The sequence below is a fragment of the Vicia villosa genome, unplaced genomic scaffold (assembly GCF_029867415.1).
Source record: "Vicia villosa cultivar HV-30 ecotype Madison, WI unplaced genomic scaffold, Vvil1.0 ctg.000218F_1_1, whole genome shotgun sequence".
Taxonomy (NCBI): Eukaryota; Viridiplantae; Streptophyta; class Magnoliopsida; order Fabales; family Fabaceae; genus Vicia; species Vicia villosa.
This window is the reverse complement of record NW_026705082.1, coordinates 51,284-70,704: the sequence shown is the minus strand read 5'-3', so window position 1 is coordinate 70,704 and position 19,421 is coordinate 51,284. Positions and strand designations below refer to the sequence as shown.

Here is a 19,421-nt window from a genome sequence, read left to right as displayed (position 1 = left end):
CTCCTCCCCTCTACTTCTCACAATCCTACTTTTGACCAACTTCTCTATATCTCATACTAAATTAAATAAATCACTAAATAATATTATTTTATTTATAAAATAATTCCAATCAACTTCTACTGATCTCTACTCACTCTTTACACCCTCACCTTATAAACATACACCTTCACCACCCCAAATTAAATTAATCAACACCACCTAATTAAATAAAATACAAGTAATTCACAAATAATTCAAATAAATAGAATACTCTAAATTGAGGTGTTATAATTTCTACTAATGTTAAAGACAATAACAACATAACTCAAAAGATGATAACTTTCGACATCGAGGAAAAGATGGTGAAAGATAAAACAAGACCAAAAAGATTCAATGTCATGAATTTGAGAGATTTAATGAAAAAATACATTTTTTTCTTATGAAAAAATCAAATAACTAAATAACTTGCAAGACATATAAGGCAACAAAACTAATATTAGAAATAGTGTAAAAAGAAGATGATATAAATCTGCTTGAATCAAGAAGGTAATTTAATCAAGTTAAATCCAATATGAAAATCCATTTTTAGATGCGGAAATTATCCTGTCACCCCACACTTATACATGGCACCTCCAAAGTATATGAAAAGACCAAAATAATATTGTTCAATGTTTCTACTAAAAAATTGAAATTTGTTGGACGATAACGAAAATTTCAAACACATACAAGAATTTTTTTTTTAAAAGTAAGATTTTTACAAGAAATTTCCAAAAGATTTTACCAGAAATTTTGAAATTTCCAATAGGTTTTATCGGAAATTTTGAAATTTCTAGGACATTTTAACAACAATTTTCAAATTTCCAGAATTTTACCAAAAATTTCAAAATTTACAGAATTTTACCACAAATTTTGAAAATTTTGAAACTAATTACTTACAACTTATTGAAAAATTTCAAATGAATTATCATAAATTTTGTATATAACAGAAATTTCAATATTGTATCGGAAATTTCATTTGAAAAATGGAGTGCCAGATAAAATCTTGGGGTGGCAGATAAAATTCTCTTCTAATTGTCTTATTCATATTAGGCCCATATACACAATATAAAGTACATGTGTCCATAGATAATGGTGGGCTTTTACTTTTGGGCCATTTGACTAATAGCTAGTGAATGCAAAAGGTTTTAAACAGTGTCACATATCTCTATTAATTTAATAAAAAAACTTGATATACTTTGAACCTATCTATCATTTTTTTTCATTTGAGTTCACTCAAATATTTTCTACATGGCATTACTACTTACTACGTTTTGAGGATTAGGCGTATGAAGGAAACATAAGAATGTATCAATCTACTGGATCCAACAGTGTAGAAAATAGTTTAATTTAGGTTGCTGGATGTTGGAATGGTATGATAATTGTATGATTTATATTTGCCGGTTATTTTCTGCTCTGTCTTGCTTTCGAGCATAGGATCCTGACAGTCTTCTACAATCTTTCATAGAAGGTGGATAATGGTTTCCTCAGTCAGGGGCGGTTCTATAGCCCAGCAAGCCCGGGCACGCGCCCGGGTTCAACCCCTATTTTCTTTGTATTCTCCTAAATTTAATAGCCGATTTTTAAACGAAACTAGGGGCAAAATTAGTAAAAATAATGGTGTAAAAATTAAAATAGATGAATACCCAATGGTCCAGACAGGCCTAACCCAATTAATTATTTATGATTTAAAACAGAAATTAAAAAAAAAAACAAAACAAAAAAGTACCGCAAAAACCCTTTCTTTATCTCTGAACCACCCCTGCAGCTGTCTGTTCCTATTCCTCTCTCTCATTTACGTCATTTTCCAACTAGCACTAGCAGAGGTAATATACTTCTCTTTCTCTTAATTTGTCTTCTTATTATTTATTAGTATTATATTATAATATAACAATAGTTCAATTCAATTTACATGTTCCAATTTATTTTCAATTTCATATAGGTCAATATCTTGCTTTAACATGTATTATCTTGCGGTTTCATTTTTGTATGACCAGGTGGGTAGGTTCAGCATTGAGCAATGTTCAAAAATGCTATTGTATCTTTATGTTGGTTTTAGAAATCTCTTGGCACATCTTGTGCTTAGAGTATTCTTTTTTATAAAATTTTGCCTTTTCCAACCAAAAAAAAAAAACATAGTTCAATATAGGTCAATTTTACATAGTTCAATATAGGTCAATTTTACATAGTTTAATTTAGAATGAATGATAGTTCAATTTTTCTTCTAATATTTATATTGTAGTTTTTATTTTAACATAAACTCTACTCTATTTTTTTGGGGTTCTAATATAGTATCAAAGATTTTGGTTAATTTAATAGGTCATTCATAATAATAAAATTCTCTTTTAATTTTGTGGTTATGAATTATTTATTTTATTTAATTATTCGGTCTTGTCAATTTGTGTGTTATAAATTGTTTAATTAAAAATTCGTTTCACTAAATCATTAAATTTCAGAGATGAGGAGGTTTTTGGTTCCTAGAACAAGTATTGAGAAAGTGAATGTTAAGCAACCGGAAGTCGAAGTAGAAGAAACACCCCCTAATGTGGCCAACGAGTTTAATCCAAATGAGATTGTGCGTGATCCAGGATGTAGGAAACAAATTCATGAGTATGCTCCGGATATTCAAGACCAACTGAGGAGGGCATATATATTGAAGGGTCCAACGGCACGCAACCTGATTTAGCAAGATTTCCTCGTACTCAATTTGGGAAGTATTCAAGAGCATTTTGTAAAGCATGGTATAAGAATTATACATGGATTGCATACAGTGAGTCGAAGGATGCAACTTATTGTTTCTATTGCTTTCTCTTTAAGCCGCCCGGGAGGGCCGAACACTTTGGTTATGAAGTCTTCAACAAAGACGGATTTAAAGATTGGAAGCATGCATCTAAAGGCTTTAAAGATCATATTGGTAGTCATGATAGTAAGCACAACTCATGTGTGAAGCACTATGATGATTATAATAATCAAAGACAAAGTGTGACATTGTTATGCTTTCTATGTCCATTGTTATGCAACTGGTGGTTGTGTCCGTTGCTAGTAATTGCTCATCTATTCATGATTTCTTTGAGTACATCTCCTTGATTGTAACCACAACAAGTGCATCTTGCAAGAGAAAGGATGCTTTGAAGGAGGCACAACACCAAGATATTTTGAATAAACTTAAGAGTGGTGAGATATCTCAAGGAAAGGGCTTGCACCAATCATCTAGTCTCACTAGACCCAGAGATACTAGATGGGGTTCACATTATACTACCTTGATTCGTTTGGATCAGATGTGGTCCTCCATGTTAGAGGTGCTTAGTATTGTTGATGAAGATGGACGTGGACCATCTCTAGCGGCGGGTTTGATAGAAAAAATGGAGAGCTTTAATTTTTCTTTCATTTTGAAGCTTATGTTAAAGTTGTTTGGTATCACTAATGAACTTTCAAAAATCTTGCAAACAAAAGATCTTAATATTGTGCTTGCTATGGAATTAGTTGATGATGTTAAAGCTCGATTGGCTATATTGAGAGAGAGTGGTTGGAATGATTTATTTAGTGATGTCCAAGAATTTTGTTTTTCTCAAAGTATTCCGGTGCCAAATATGGATGAAGAAATACCGGTTCGGGGACGTTCAAGAAGAGAAGGGAGGACTGTCACTAATCTTCACCATTACCGTGCAGAGATTTTTTATGTTGCTATTGACAAAATATGTGTGGAGATGGATCACCGGTTTTGTGAAGGAAGTAATGTTGTGCTGGATTGCTTCTCATGTCTTGACCCCAAGAACTCTTTTTCCAAGTTTGATGTTGATAAGCTTGCTCGTCTTGCTAATATTTATCATGCAGACTTTTCTGATGATGACCGTGGAACAATAAGGGAGCAACTTGAGACTTATGTACATCAAGTAAAAAGGCATGCTTCTTTTACTTCTTGTGAAGATGTTCAAAGTTTGGCTATGAAGATGGTTCAAACTGAGAAATATTTGGTATTTCCATTGGTTTACAAGCTCATCGAGTTGGCTTTGATATTGCCGGTGTCGACAGCATCCGTTGAAAGAGCTTTTTCAGCAATGAAGATTATCAAGTCTAATTTGCGCAACAAGATCAACGATATGTGGTTCAATGACTTGATGATATCTTACACCGAGCAGGAGATATTCAAGTCACTTAAAGATGTTGATATTATTCGAACATTCACCGCAAAGAAGTCTCGGAGAGGGCATTTACCTGTTAATTTTATTTAGCACACTATTCACAGGTGAGGTTTCATCTCTCTTATGTAGCACACTTTATGATTATGTATATATTGTCACATGTAATGTTCAGTTAAATTTTTTGCCCAGGCTATATAAAATTTCTGGCTCCGCCACTGTCCTCAGTGATGCGATGATGAATACATGTTTTTTCTCATTTCTATTGGGTTGGAATATCCTTTGTACTCCCTATAATATTATTTACAAATAAAAAAAAAACTTAAGAAATCATAATGAAACTTAAAAATAATTTAAGTAATAGAAATATAATTTAAAGAGAAATATAAATATATATTATATTGGCCATCATTCTTATTAATTTGACATTTTCACTATCATTTCCCAATTCTTGTACTTAATTATTTGATTAAAAAGTGTTATTTACTAGTTAAAACGTATTCCTTCAAAAATACTAAATTGATTAACAATTATTTGTATATAAATATACTCTTTCAAAAAGGAAAATAATCGATAATTCCCAAATTAAAGAAAGGTAAAAAGAAGAAAAGAAATTATAAATGTGAGAAGGACTTATCAAAGCAATTCCTTATATGCCAAAACCCTATCTAGTTATAGGTTTCTTTCAAAAGGACCATTACTTCCTCTAGTCCCAAGAGTCTTAAATATATTATAAACCAAAAATATAAATAAATAAATAATTATTTTTATTCTTTTATATATATATATATATATATATATATATATATATATATATATATATATATATATATATATATATATATATATATATATATATATATATATATATATATATATATATATATATATATATATACACACACACACACACAAATAAATAAACAATAATTTTTTATATATTTTTTATTTAAACTTATTATATATTTTTATGCGCAAATAACTGGTAATCAATTTAGTGTAATTTATCTACTTATGCCTTATTCCATTCTCCTATATGTTTGATACAGTACATTATTATGTGGTAGACATAATGTATTGTTGATATTAAATTTTGCAACAAGTTGAGGGTAAGACACTAAGTCGACATAGAGTATAATTTAGCTATATATCCTTAATTGGTATATACTATTACCAAGGACATGCAAATCTCACTCTATTTAAGATGACCCTGCAATGTAGCTAGATTCAAATTTGTAATAGGGACTGATGAATATTAATCTTGATGTCTAGTGAAGAATTCTAAGTCTCTTATTATTGTTGGGTCTGAGTCCAATTTTTAATATTGGACCACTCTATCTGTTCTCTACCTTATTGGTCCCCATTTTTATCTTTATAGTTTGGTTTAACATCACCAACTTGAGAATTTTAAAGAAATATTCTATTTTTATTCTTTTTATTATTTGATTTATGACTAAACTATAATACCTTTTGTCTATTAACAGCTAACAGCTTAACTCCCGCTGCCGATGTGTGAATCTTTTTGATCGGTGATCTGTAAATATCTCTGAGCCTTGAAGTCTGTCCTAACTTTTGTGAGTCGGCCAACTCACCTAAATTTTTATCTTGCAAAACAATCAAACTATATCTTATTAAATGCGGTCGGCTACATGTATCAACTTTTGTCATATCTGATTTATTTTCATAGACAGTAAATCATAAATTTTGAAATGAGTTAAAATATAATAATAGGAATGATATAAAAAAAGTAGAGTAATATTTAATAATGGTAGAAATGGATGAAATAAATGAGAGAGAGGGTGGGTGGATAGAGAGGTCATTATCAAGAGAGCATAAAAGATGGAAATATTGATAGAATGGTATGTAGGAGCAGGATATGAATAATATTGAAGTTAGAAAGAGTTAGAGATTAGAGAAACAGAGCGCGCTTTAAATACGGGGCAGACAATAGAGTCAGCCACTTTCGTCAAGGACATTGTCACCCCTTCCTTCTTTGGGCCCTTATGATGTGAAAGCTCAGTCACTTATATATATATTATTATTATTATTCATCTCTCTCATCCCCACATACACACACACACGCTCACAATATACATTTTTTTTTCACTTTCTCTCTCTAGCTTTTCATTGCTAACTTTTGACTCTTTCCATTTATTTTTACAGTTTTGATTGTTTGAACTTTCAATTAATCTTCTATTATTCAATCTTGCATTCAAATTAAGATAGGGTTAGATAGAAAAAAACATATTTAATAGGGTATATTATATTTAATATAAGTATTAATTATGGACAAGAGAAATAGATTAATTAAATTTAACAATTTTATTAGTAAGACTTAATTCATGTTATTATTATTATTATTATTATTATTATTATTATTATTATTATTATTATTATTATTATTATTATTATTATTATTATTATTATTATTATTATTATTATTATTAGACTGAATATATGATCTCATATTAGAGTTTAATGTATTGATATTGTGTGCGTAAGTTTTTAATAATTATTGTCATTTAATAATCCATAAAATTATTTTTAACTACTTTTATTCATAAAATTTATATTAATTAATAATATATATTTTACCTTTTAATAATTATTTTATTTGTATAGAAAAAATTTCATGAAGGAGATATACTTTCAAGAATGAGATTATTTTTTGAATTAAAAAAATTAATTCTAACTTAAATTTTTTTCATGTGATATTTTTTTACTATAATATAATTAGAAACTATTGATCATAATTTAGTAAGTAGAGAGAGTATGTGTTATCATTTATAGGTGAAAGTCAGAATTTAATAATAATAATAATAATAATAATAATAATAATAATGATAATAATAATAATAATAATAATAATAATAAATGATGTATTGTCAGTGTAAATTAATTGTACACATATCAATTATGTATCTCACTAAGTCAGACTAAAAATTTTAAATTATGTATATGATATGACAAAATGATATATTTTTATTAGATGATATGTAATTTTTTTTACACTAATGCATCTCTAATAATAATAATAATATTATTATTAATAATAATAATAATAATAATAATAATAATAATAATAATAATAATAATAATAATAATAAAAGAAAAGAAAGAAGTAGTAATAAAATGGTGTCCTTTAGCGGCAGAGTACAAAATTGTATTGGCATTAAAAGAAGGAAAGTAAAGCAGCATGCATGGCCATGGCCTTGGCCTGATCATATAGTCATCATAACCTTATAATTAATTGCTCCCTACTTCTGATGAATTTGTCAGAGTTTGAAAAAAGTTAAAGTAAAAATAAAATAAAATAAAATAAAGGAACTTTAATTTCTCTCTCTTTATCTCACTGTCAATTGCACACTTTTTCAATATTGATCAATCATAAAGCAATCGATTACAAAATCATTTCCTCACCTCTCACATCAAACACTTACAATTTCAGTTCTGCCAAATAACTACTGTATCCTTCTGGCCCATTGCATTTATTATTCTCCTTTCGAGGAATGGCCCATTATTTTATAATCAACCACCTCCACTTTTGTAGTACTATTTTTAATTTTTTTTATAATTTGTTTTTACTATTCATTGAAAATTTGACCTTTTTTTTCTTGGGAAAAAGCCCTAGAAAAGTGTTGACCAACCTAGGGCTAAATGGTTGACGACAGTGGGAGTAGGCAACATCAATTGGGATTTCCCCATGCAACAGATTCTCCATCATGTCACTATATAGTATGAAGGGAAATTAAAATCAGTGGTTTTAAATTTATGGGTGGTGATTCACTAACACTATATGCATGGGAATTTCCAAATAGTTCAAGAGTTTATAGGTGAGGGTTTGTCATTGAAGTAGGTGGCTAATAATAATAGTTAGTTAAAGCTGGGAAATTACTCCTATTCAGAGAACAAGGAGTGGCAGAACTAAAATAGTTTATTAAATTAGTACATTTAAATTGAATAGAATGTGCAATTAAACATAAAGGTTGATTATAATAAATAATTTATTAAACTCTACCTTTGAAGTTTTTAGTTAAATATATAATCAATTTGAATAAAAGGCTTTGATTTAAGACTGCACTTCTATTAATGTCTCAGATCAAATCTCAAAAGATAATAATTTTTGAATTAGATCAGTTCATTCAGAATTTTGTACTTTTATTAAATAAGTTTTGTAAATAGACTATTTGATTGATCATCTTAAATTAATCGGTTTTAAGACCGAATAAATGAGTCTTAAAAAATTGTTACAGCCACACAAAAGAGGAGGGATGTATAGATAAGTACATTGTGATAGTGCAGAGAGGTAGATGAAATGAAATTCTATGATTGATGGGAAGGTTGTTGGGTTGTATAGATTAGATGTAGGTGGTGGACACTGCACAGTTATACATTCTTTGGGTGGTGGTCTTTCACCTTCAATATATTCGATTGTCAAACGGGATTAAAATTTGGACCCAAGTTGCTTCCCTATATTTTTTTTTTCTTCTTCAATTCCTCGCATCACAAAACAAAAGTGGACTTTCACATATATTTCTCAAGCTTTCTATTTTTAATGGTATGTATCAAGTAATTGAAATTTTTAAGAAATTTAAAATTCAAAAAAATTCAGATTATTAAATTAAAATTAATATAGAATTTTTTAATTATTTTAGTTGGATAGAATGTAAGAATTATTTATTGCTAAATTTTTAGGGCATTTTTGCAAGAAAATTTCTTTACCCACCTCCCTATGGGGGGTCACCCCCAGCGAAATTCCCAAACTACCCCTGCTTCGGAAATGAACTTCCGAAGCGTTTTTTTTTTTTAAAAAAATTTCCTTGATTCGGAAGTTCATCTCCGAAAACACCTCATGGGGGGTGCGTTCGGAGATGAACATCCGAAAACACCTCATGGGGGGTGAATTCGGAAGTTTATTTCCGAATTATGCAGAAACTGTGTTTTTTTTTTATGTTTTTTCTTAAACGCAACCGCATTTTAATTAAACGTTACCGGCAAATAAAATAAACAATAGATAGACTGAAAACACTAATATGATAAATAAACAAAAAAAAAATACTAATATGAAAATATTATATACAAACCGAAATAAATAAAAATAGTGTGCTAAATATACAATCCAAAATCAAAAAATGAATAAACCCCACCACTACTGGGTGTGCCTAACCCGCTCACCCTGGGCCCTCCTCTGCCGCCTGTACCCCGCCGCACGGCCCGCATCAGTGCCAGGAACGTCGGGTCTCAAGAGAGGATGGGACACCCGGTAGAACCATGTGACGTACCCCTCCACACTGTGCCAGTCCTGGGTGACCCGCATGCGACGGTACTCCTCCGGTACCACATGATGCTGCCACTCCTCCCATATGGCAGTGAGCTGCATTCTGGTCACTGTGTCAGGAGCAGCCTCGAAGGGTGACCTGGGTATGATCTGCACGAACCCAAACTGCCGCATGCACCGCTCCGGGAGATACCAGACCATGATGCCGGTCCCGCATGCCAACCAGCCTGAATATAGAGCAACCCCGTCGAAGGGGACAACCTGAGCATAGTCGGCGAACGGCCTCCAGGTGACGTCGTCGTGCATCGTGCGGTCCAGGTACAGGCGGTATGGTCCCACCGCATCGTTCCCCCTCTGGAGGGCGTATCTGGCGGCCCTGGGCATGGCGTCAACGTACGCAGGATCGATGTGGAAGCCGTGGATGCGGGAGAAGTAGGAGATGATCCAGCTCTGAAACACAAATACGATAATGTATTAAAAATAAATACGAAACATAAATAAATAAATAAATACGAGAATGTGTTAAAATCAAACGTACCGTAAGCAGAGTGCAGGATCCGACCAGCTGCCTCGTCCTCCAGTTGGAGGCCTCATTCAGCTTCTGGTAGAGATATGCCAGAGTAGCTGCCCCCCAGTTCCACTGGTGAACGGTATCCAAGTCCATGAAATAGCGGAGGTAGGCCACGTCGACGTACCTGGCGCTCTTGTCCACAAAGCATGCAGCGCCTACCACATGCATGTACCAGCACCGAAGAGCGCAGCCGCGGTGGTACTCCCTGAATAGGTCGTTACCCTCCTGCTCGGCCTCGACCGCCGCGTCCAGGTGGAACTCAAAATAGAGGCTCAGTGTGTTGAACCGGACATGAGGCCCAGAAGTCGAGACGCACTCCAGGTGAGCAACCTCGTGCGGCAGGCCCAAATAGTGCATCATCCACTCAATGGCCTCGACCCTCTGGATCCTGGAGTGGTCCAACAGCGGCCCCCTAATAGGCAGGTGGAGAAGACACTGGACGTCATGCAAGGTGATCGTCAACTCCCCCACCGGCAAGTGGAAAGAAGACGTCTCCTTGTGCCAGCGCTCCACAAATGCCCCCTGCATGCCGTGCTGATGGTGGTGTACCCGGTCATGCAGAGCCCGCAAAGCCCTGAACCTCGCACATGGTCGTTAAACCACTGAGCTGCTGGTTTAAACAGACCGAAAATCTTCCTGGAGTGGTTCACCATTTTCAATGGCTCTCTCTCCTGTTACAAAAAAAAACAAATAAGCAAGAAATAAACGGTAAAATTATAAAAAATGGTGACAAATAAACGGCTAAGTTAAAAAAAAATACCTCTCCCTCCCAGATCCGCCGAGCGACGTGATCCTGGTAGTGAATCAGCAGGGAAGTGTCAAAAGGCCCTCCCGGAAAGCTATCCACCTCCTGCTCCTCCTCCTCCCCGACTGAAGGGTCAACATCCGGTATGACCTCCTCCTCCTCCTCATCCTCATCCTCCTCCTCTCGCTGGCGGGAAGAAGATACCCGAGCCAGCCTACTCCTACAGCCTGAAGCAGATGAACTCTCCACCAAGTCCTGTGGAACGCGGACACGGCGTCCCCGTCCCTGCCCCCGTCCCTGGGTCGACGCCAGATGCGCCGCCACCCGCTCGCGTCTAGCCGACGCAGTCTGGGACTCTCTCCCCTGTCTGATGCGTGCTGGCTGGTCTGACATGATCCTGTAAATAATCGAAATCGATTAATATGCGAGACAAATGAAAAAACAAAAAAAAATGAATTTCTGGTACAGTTCGGAAGTTCATTTCCGAAAACTGGGATGGAGGTGTTTTCGGAAATGAACTTCCGAAACACCCCCACGCAGAGCTTCTCTGCAACCTCCAACGGCAGACCCAAAAACCTAAACCAAATCCATTTTTTTGCCTACTAAACATCCTAATATCAGTACTAAGCTATCTTAATGTCATTTTTTCAGATTCTAAACACCCTAATATAGTTTAATCAAATAGATCTAAAACTTGAAAAAACAATGATAAACTTACCAATTAGTGTTTAATGATGAGTTTGGTTGAGTTTGGAAGAAGAGTTTGGCTACTTCACACTTGCTTCTGCAGAAATTTCGCCTATGGAAGTGTTTGATGATGATTAGGGTAAATGATTTGGGGGAGGGGGAGAGTTCTGCTTAATCTGCAGAACGCGTTTTATTTCGGAAGTTCATTTCCGAAATTGTAGTTTCGGAAATGAACTTCCGAAATAAGACATTTTTTTCAAAAAAAAGGCGCTTTCGGAGATGAACTTCCGAAAACACCTTTTTCATGCATTTCGGAAGTTCATTTCCGAAGTCAGGGGTATAATGGGGTTTTCACCAGAGGAGGACTAGAAGATAGGGAGGTGGCCAAAGAATTTCTCTTTTTGCAAATTTTAAAATTTTGGGTCAAATTAAAAACGGTGCCACTTTACAAATTTTAAAAAATTTAAAGCACTAATTTGTAATTTAAAAAAATTCTTAAGGACTGATATATAATTCTTTCAAATTTGTAAAAAAATATAAAAACCGTCTTGCAAAATTTGAAAAATTAATAATAAGTAGTTTACCATTTTCATTATATAGAACTAAGGAACAATTTTAAATTTCTAACTTTTTTTTATGTTATTTAAAGTTTTTTAAATTTAATTGGACAAAATATTTTATAAATTTCTATGTTTTTTTTATCCAAATGAAAAAAATTTAGTCAAGTCTTTTTAAATTTTCTCAAAAATTACTTTTTTTTTCATTAAATTATTCTTCCAAGTACACTATAATTGAAATTTTATTTGTTCAGTTGGGCCTTTAATATATCTCATGATTCTCTTGATTACATGTATATGCAACCATGTAGATTCTTGCATAAAATGTTTTCCTGACTTACACTTTAACATATACCATGCCTAGCATTGCATTGCAAGCATACCTCAAGCATCTCACTATTTGCTTATATATATTATTGTGAATTTCCTTGCCATCTTTTTGTTTGCCTAATTTTGAGTTTATGTCAATAGTACTATATTCTAAGAATCAATTCAACATATTAAATCTCTTCTAGATGTAAGTGATGTACTTTATTATCAACTTTTTTTCTAGTTTCACCAAATTCATGGCCAATAAAGTGTTTTAGTCATCCTAAGTCAATCAAATTAAATTTACTGTTCATGTGCAATTGAGATTATGAATCTAAATTTGATTCTAGTAACGAGTAATCATCCACATAATTATTATGATATTTCCTTCATTCAAGCCTTTTAGATAGATTAGATGCTCAACTCTAAACTTGGAATAATCAAACTATTTAGAAACTCGACAATCATCATATATATTCCAAGATCATGTTATCATGTTATCATGTTATCATGAATCACATCATATTCTTAGAGACTCATAGTTGGGTATCTATTTCTATGAGATTTTATTACTTTCTCTTCTTGTTCATCACCTAATTTAGTAACATATGGCACACACTTGAAGATGAAACAAAATATTGACTTTGTCAGTTTCAACATTCTTTGTCATTGATTGTGTGATGTTGGTTAGCCCTCTTGAGTAAAGCGCGATATAATCACACCATCCATACAATAAAACACTCACAAATATTTTTAACTCTTAAGGCATTAAGGCAATTTTGATGAGAAATAGAAAAATATGAAGTAGAAGAGAATTGAAAGTGATAAAGAATAGTTCGAAATTCAGTTTGTGGTGTAAGGTTGAATGAGGAAAAGTCTTCAATTTATAGAAAAAGAAATGGTTCAAAAAGGGAAAAATTCATGGGCATTTTTAATGACTTAACAGACTATCCCTAATTGTTATTTGATTAAGATCTTTCAAAAGACAAAAACCTAATACCTAAAAGGAAACCCTACAATAATTATGTGGTTTAATCAATTAAGAGTATTTATAATCGATTAAGATGTCTTATGTCTTCCTCTAATCAGTTGGACTAAATTCTTAATTGATTAGCCCATGTAAAATAGTTATATATTGATTAGGAACCTCCTTGGTTAATTTCATATAAGCCTTGATAGTTTTTTCAAATATTTTAAGGTGTTTTAGGTAATTGAGAGAGGTTTAAAAAACATTTTGAGTGTGCATATGTGAGATTCCTCATTAATTTGAGATTTACTCTTATACCTTTACAATAAAGTGATCACTAAAACACAGGACCAGACAAGCTTCACACTTCCTCTCTTTCTCATTCTTGAAGCTTCAAGTTTCCTTGCTTGATTCATCAGTATTTTAGCACTTTATCTAGAACTTGACTCTTCTAACTTAGAAGGTTTGATATATATTATTTGATAGACACCATCATCAAATATTATAGGACAAGAGATCATCAAATATTTTAGTGAACACCATTTGATCTTAGGTGTTGTCATCATTGAATTTCAATCTAGATCTCACAAAGAACATCATGATCTTAAGAGAACACTGTTAAGTGCCAAAATGTAGTTATTTTGTGTTTGTAAATAGTGGCACTTATCGATACTTTTTGTTAATACCGTTGAATAATTCCCCGTTTTGTGCATAAATACGTATACTTTGTGAATAGAGCAATAACGTGTCGAAGACACGGCTTCAAACGCGCGATTTTGAGCGGCGGAATCAATTCATTCGACGAATAAAGCTCAAAATCAAAGAATAATAAATCACCAATTTGGTTGATATGTTGTCATTGTTAGATAGTAAATTGAATAAGCTTTCCAGCGCTTCGAACCGGGCGCAAATCGGAGTTACGGTTCTCAAGTTACGCCATTTTTACTAAAAGCTGTTTTTTTTAACTCAGCGAGTTGGGCGCGACGCGCGCTCCTGCGCGACGCGCGCTGTACCAGATCCAGAATTGTATAAATAGGCGGAAATCAGATATTTTAGGGCATGGTTGGATATTTTAGAGCTCCAATCCATCCAATAGCATTTTTTGAGTGGGAAGATGCTAGAAAACACATTGGAGCTGTCAAATGGATGATCCGAGGTTGAATCCTTCATCAATCGGAGCCGACAAACCGTGAGATTTTTGGGTTTTTCTTCTTTTCTTCTCTTTGTGGTTTCATTTGTGGGTTTTGTATATATATACTTTGATCTCATGTATATTTGTCGCCCATGGCGTTGTATAAAGTTGCTTTACAATATAAACTTGTTGTTTTTCCTGATTTTTTACATCTTGATGTTTGGGTTATGTTTGGTGGGTTGTTTTGCATCTTGATGTTAGGGGTTTGTGTTGTTGTAGAGATAGACCTCACAAATCTTGATTAGGAGAGATAATCATTAGCTTCTTGATTGTAGAGATAGATGAAGAGTTAATGTTCACTTTGTGTTGGTTCGTAATGCTACCGGGTTATTCAATCGGTGGAGACATCGTCGATCGAGCAATATTTTAATTTAACACAGTAAGCTACCGTATGTTTGATTGGTGGAGAAATCGTCAACTAAGCATACGATAGAACTCGTGGAGGCGTTTGGATACGAATGCCGACAACAGGCAACACGTGAATCGTTTAAGGAGTATAGTAGACTGAGTGCAACTGGTCGATAAGGTTAAGTTTGTGAAGAGTAGATTATATGCAATACTTGATAGTTTCTTCTATTTGAAGAATGTACTCTTTTTGGTCTTGAGGGCGCGTCACACACTGTGTTGCTTTTGTCTAGTGAACTCTTTTTAATGGTTCACTTGGCTAGCCTTTTTCCCACTTACACCAAGGCTTTATAGTATAGTATTTTATAGTTTTATTTTTTTTAATTCTTTTCTTTGTGTTTAGATTCAAATTTTGGCCCGTTCGCTTGTGGTCGCATTTGGTAATTCTCCGATTTTGATAAATTCAACATGCCGGTTGTGCGGTAATGATTGATCAAATTTGTACATAGCAAGGTACTCGTTTATCGCTTTCTATAGCATAACATGTTTATGAGACTTTTCATTTGTACAAATTTCATATTACTCATTCTGTTTGCATAACTTGCTCATGACTTGAATCACAATTAGTTTCCCCTTTTTACCATAAATGTGAGGTGGCTTTCCATTGTATATATATGCGAGTGACCGACATTTCTTGTTTTAACTGGATATTATTATGTTTAATCTTTCATTTGTATTGATTTTGTGAATGCACGAAAGTGATCAAGGCACTTGTTTGATTTTGAGCACAACTACCATAGCCAAATGTCAATTTACCTTGTGAGTGTGTGACCATTCGTAACCCCTTTGAGCCTTTTTATCATTGTCCATTTTGTTTTTGAACTTGAGACATAGTTCACATTTTTTATGAATTTTGATTATCGTTTTTCTTGAACCCTTAACTATGATGTTTAGTTGTATTTTTACCTTGCCTTAGAAATTAGGGAGTATTCACTTTATGCTGTGGTTGAATTCAAGTTGGGGAGAGGATGTTTGCCCATTTATATTGTGGTTGATATGAGGTTGTGAAAAGAAAAAGAAAGAAAAGAAAGAAAGAAAAATGTGTGAAAAAGAAAGAAAAGAAAAAGAAAGAAAAAAGAGAAAAATTTGAAGAAAAAAATATCAAAAAGAGTTTGGAATAAGATTTGTGTTAATAAGTATTGTGTTTGGTGTGAAACATGTGATGAAGAAGAATTTTGATTGAAATTTCATTGTTTGAAACTTTGTGGAAGTAATTACTCTCTTAGGTTTAAGCAAGTTTTTGTTTCGATTAGCTTTAGGACTTATCACTTGTTTGTTAACCGAGCCACATTACAACCTTGAAAGCCCTTGTGATTCGTGTCGTTGCATTTTCAATACTATTTATGGATGAATGCATAATTTTGTCTATTGTTTGCAAGATTGTTGGGTATGTGTCAAAGTCCTCACCTTTCGGTGTTTTTCATCTACCGATGAGTTTTTGCTAAGCGTGATTCGTGATTGAGCTTGTTTTGTTTTAGAATGTTTTGTATGATTTGTGTACTTAAGATTCGTTTCATTTTCATGTTCGTTGTAGGATTGTGGTAAGTGTTTACTTTGTTTGTGCATTTTTGTTTGAACCGTGCAATTGTTTCGTTTTCTAAACTTTGTTGATTCTTGATTCTTTGGATTTTTACTTTTTGCGATTTGAGTGTTTGGCCTTGTTTGAGGACAAACAAATTCAAGTTGGGGAGAGTTGTTAAGTGCCAAAATGTAGTTATTTTGTGTTTGTAAATAGTGGCACTTATCGATACTTTTTGTTAATACCGTTGAATAATTCCCTGTTTTGTGCATAAATACGTATACTTTGTGAATAGATATATTTTCATACACTTTTATACTTTTTGATAGTTTTCTACTCTTTTTGTAGGTATTCTTGCGTATTTGGAGCATGAGCAATAACGTGTCGAAGACACGGCTTCAAACGCGCGATTTTGAGTGGCGGAATCAATTCATTCGACGAATAAAGCTCAAAATCAAAGAATAATAAATCACCAATTTGGTTGATATGTTGTCATTGTTAGATAGTAAATTGAATAAGCTTTCCAGCGCTTCGAATCGGGCGCAAATCGGAGTTACGGTTCTCAAGTTACGCCATTTTTACTAAAAGCTGTTTTTTTCAACTCAGCGAGTTGGGCGCGATGCGCGCTCCTGCGTGCGACGCGTGCTGTACCAGATCCAGAATTGTATAAATAGGCGGATATCAGATATTTTAGGGCATGGTTGGATATTTTAGAGCTCCAATCCATCCAATAGCATTTTTTGAGTGGGAAGATGCTAGAAAACACATTGGAGCTGTCAAATGGATGATCCGGGGTTGAATCCTTCATCAATCGGAGCCGACAAACCGTAAGATTTTTGGGTTTTTCTTCTTTTCTTCTCTTTGTGGTTTCATTTGTGGGTTTTGTATATATATACTTTGATCTCATGTATATTTGTCGCCCATGGCGTTGTATAAAGTTGCTTTACAATATAAACTTGTTGTTTTTCCTGATTTTTTACATCTTGATGTTTGGGTTATGTTTGGTGGATTGTTTTGCATCTTGATGTTAGGGGTTTGTGTTGTTGTAGAGATAGACCTCACAAATCTTGATTAGGAGAGATAATCATTAGCTTCTTGATTGTAGAGATAGATGAAGAGTTAATGTTCACTTTGTGTTGGTTCGTAATGCTACCGGGTTGTTCGATCGGTGGAGACATCATCGATCGAGCAATATTTTAATTTAACACGGTAAGCTACCGTATGTTTGATTGGTGGAGAAATCGTCAACTAAGCATACGATAGAACTCGTCGAGGCGTTTGGATACGAATGCCGACAACAGGCAACACGTGAATCGTTTAAGGAGTATAGTAGACTGAGTGCAACTGGTCGATAAGGTTAAGTTTGTGAAGAGTAAATTATATGCAATACTTGATAGTTTCTTCTATTTGAAGAATGTATTCTTTTTGTGTTGATATTTACTTTTCCATTTCATATTTAACTTCATTCAAAACATAACTCATAACAAAGAATCTGTCGAACGGCAGTTCAGTAGCATCGATCTCTGTGGACAAATACTTCCAAGACTTTTGTTGCTTGCCGCTTTACCGCTCCAACAAACACCTTAATAATTGCTCCTTCTTGACAGATGAAGACTTCAAATAATTTTATTTGACATATAATGTTGCCATCATCAAAACCATCATGATCATCTAATGATTGCAGACACTTTTACCTACAAGTACATACATCTATATAATCATGTAGTGTGGCATCCTAAAAGAATAATTTATTCATACTTATCTTCAAGTGTATTCCTTCTTTGGTATAAAATATATTTGAAACATAAAGAATTAAAAAAAATTTAGTTCTTTCCAAATAAAGTATTACTTGATAAAAATGCCTCAAGAACCATGTTTAATCTCTTGGTTGGAATTTTTTATGATCATATGAAGGAAGTAGTGACAAATCCACCCTGATATACTTATGTGGCCAATTTTTTTCCTTCCACTTGCATATAGTCATGTTCATGATAGGTTATTTCCTCATCTCAACAAGATTATTATGTTGAGGAGTATAGATGTCGTGATCTCAAGAATTTGAATACTTTATATGAGATTTCTCCATCTCCATCAATTCCAAAAATCTTTAGTTGCCTCGATTCCCGTGTTTCCTACGTTCACTTTAAATTTCTCGAGAACATTAACAACATGATCTTTGGTCTTTATAGATATAACTACATCATTCTACGGAATTCATCCAAAAAGAAACAAATTATCTATATTTTCCTAATGGTTATATGCCAAAGGAGCCATAAATGTCATAATGTAACACATTGAGTATGCCTTGAGCTCTTGTAGGAACCTCACATTAAAATAATATTCTAGGTTGTTTTCTTGTCAAGGAATTCTTTCTCACTTTTGTAGGAAGCCTAATTTTGAAAAAGTAATATATGCCAAACAAGTACATAGACAAGACTTTTTTTGGCCATAGACAACGCTTTAAAGCGCTGCCTAAACCAGCGCCACCATAAGTAAAGGCAGCGCTTTGAATTAATATAAAAGCGCTGTTATATGTCCCCTTTAGGCAGCGCTTTGACATTAAAAGCGCTTTCTTATGCACCACTTTAGACATGGCTTTTGGTTATCTTTAAGGCATCGCTTTAGACAACGCTTTTCTTTAAAAGCGCTGCCTATTCCCCAATTTCAGGCAGCGCTTTCCCACTTTAGGAAGCGCTTTTCCCTATTTTAGATAGCGCTTTTCTCTTTATGTGCTGTCTAATGTTCACGAAATTTTTTAAATATAAGACTTATTTTCACTTACAGAAAGCGCTGTCCAATATATACAATAAATTTTCACCAGATTTTCACCATATTTTGCACGAAGTTTTCACCATATTTTGCATCAGATTTGATAGCTTCAATCCAATAAATTTGCACCAAATGTGCATATACAAAAAATCTACATATATATAATTTATGATATATACAACAACAACTTGAAAATTGATGATACAACTTGAAAATTCTAAGATGCTAAATTGATGTTAAATCTACATATTACTATCTTCGAGAATTT

The 19,421-nt window shown here is 33.4% G+C and overlaps 1 protein-coding gene across 1 annotated transcript; it reads left to right on the top strand.

The window, feature by feature from the left end:
• The first annotated feature begins 3,017 nt into the window (after positions 1-3,017).
• Positions 3,018-5,650, top strand: LOC131625458 (uncharacterized). Its single transcript, XM_058896322.1, has 3 exons — positions 3,018-3,363; positions 3,499-3,989; positions 5,639-5,650. The coding sequence occupies exons 1-3, from the start codon at positions 3,018-3,020 to the stop codon at positions 5,648-5,650; spliced, it is 849 nt and encodes a 282-aa protein (XP_058752305.1).
• The last annotated feature ends 13,771 nt before the right edge of the window (positions 5,651-19,421 follow it).

What these genes read in the sequence shown, in the direction of transcription:
- LOC131625458 (XM_058896322.1), top strand. Translation starts at nt 3,018, where the DNA reads ATGTCCATTGTTATGCAACTGGTGGTTGTGTCCGTTGCTAGTAATTGC. An exon ending in TGGACCATCTCTAGCGGCGG is followed by an intron (nt 3,364 to 3,498) that starts GTTTGATAGAAA and finishes CTATGGAATTAG; the next exon opens with TTGATGATGTTAAAGCTCGA.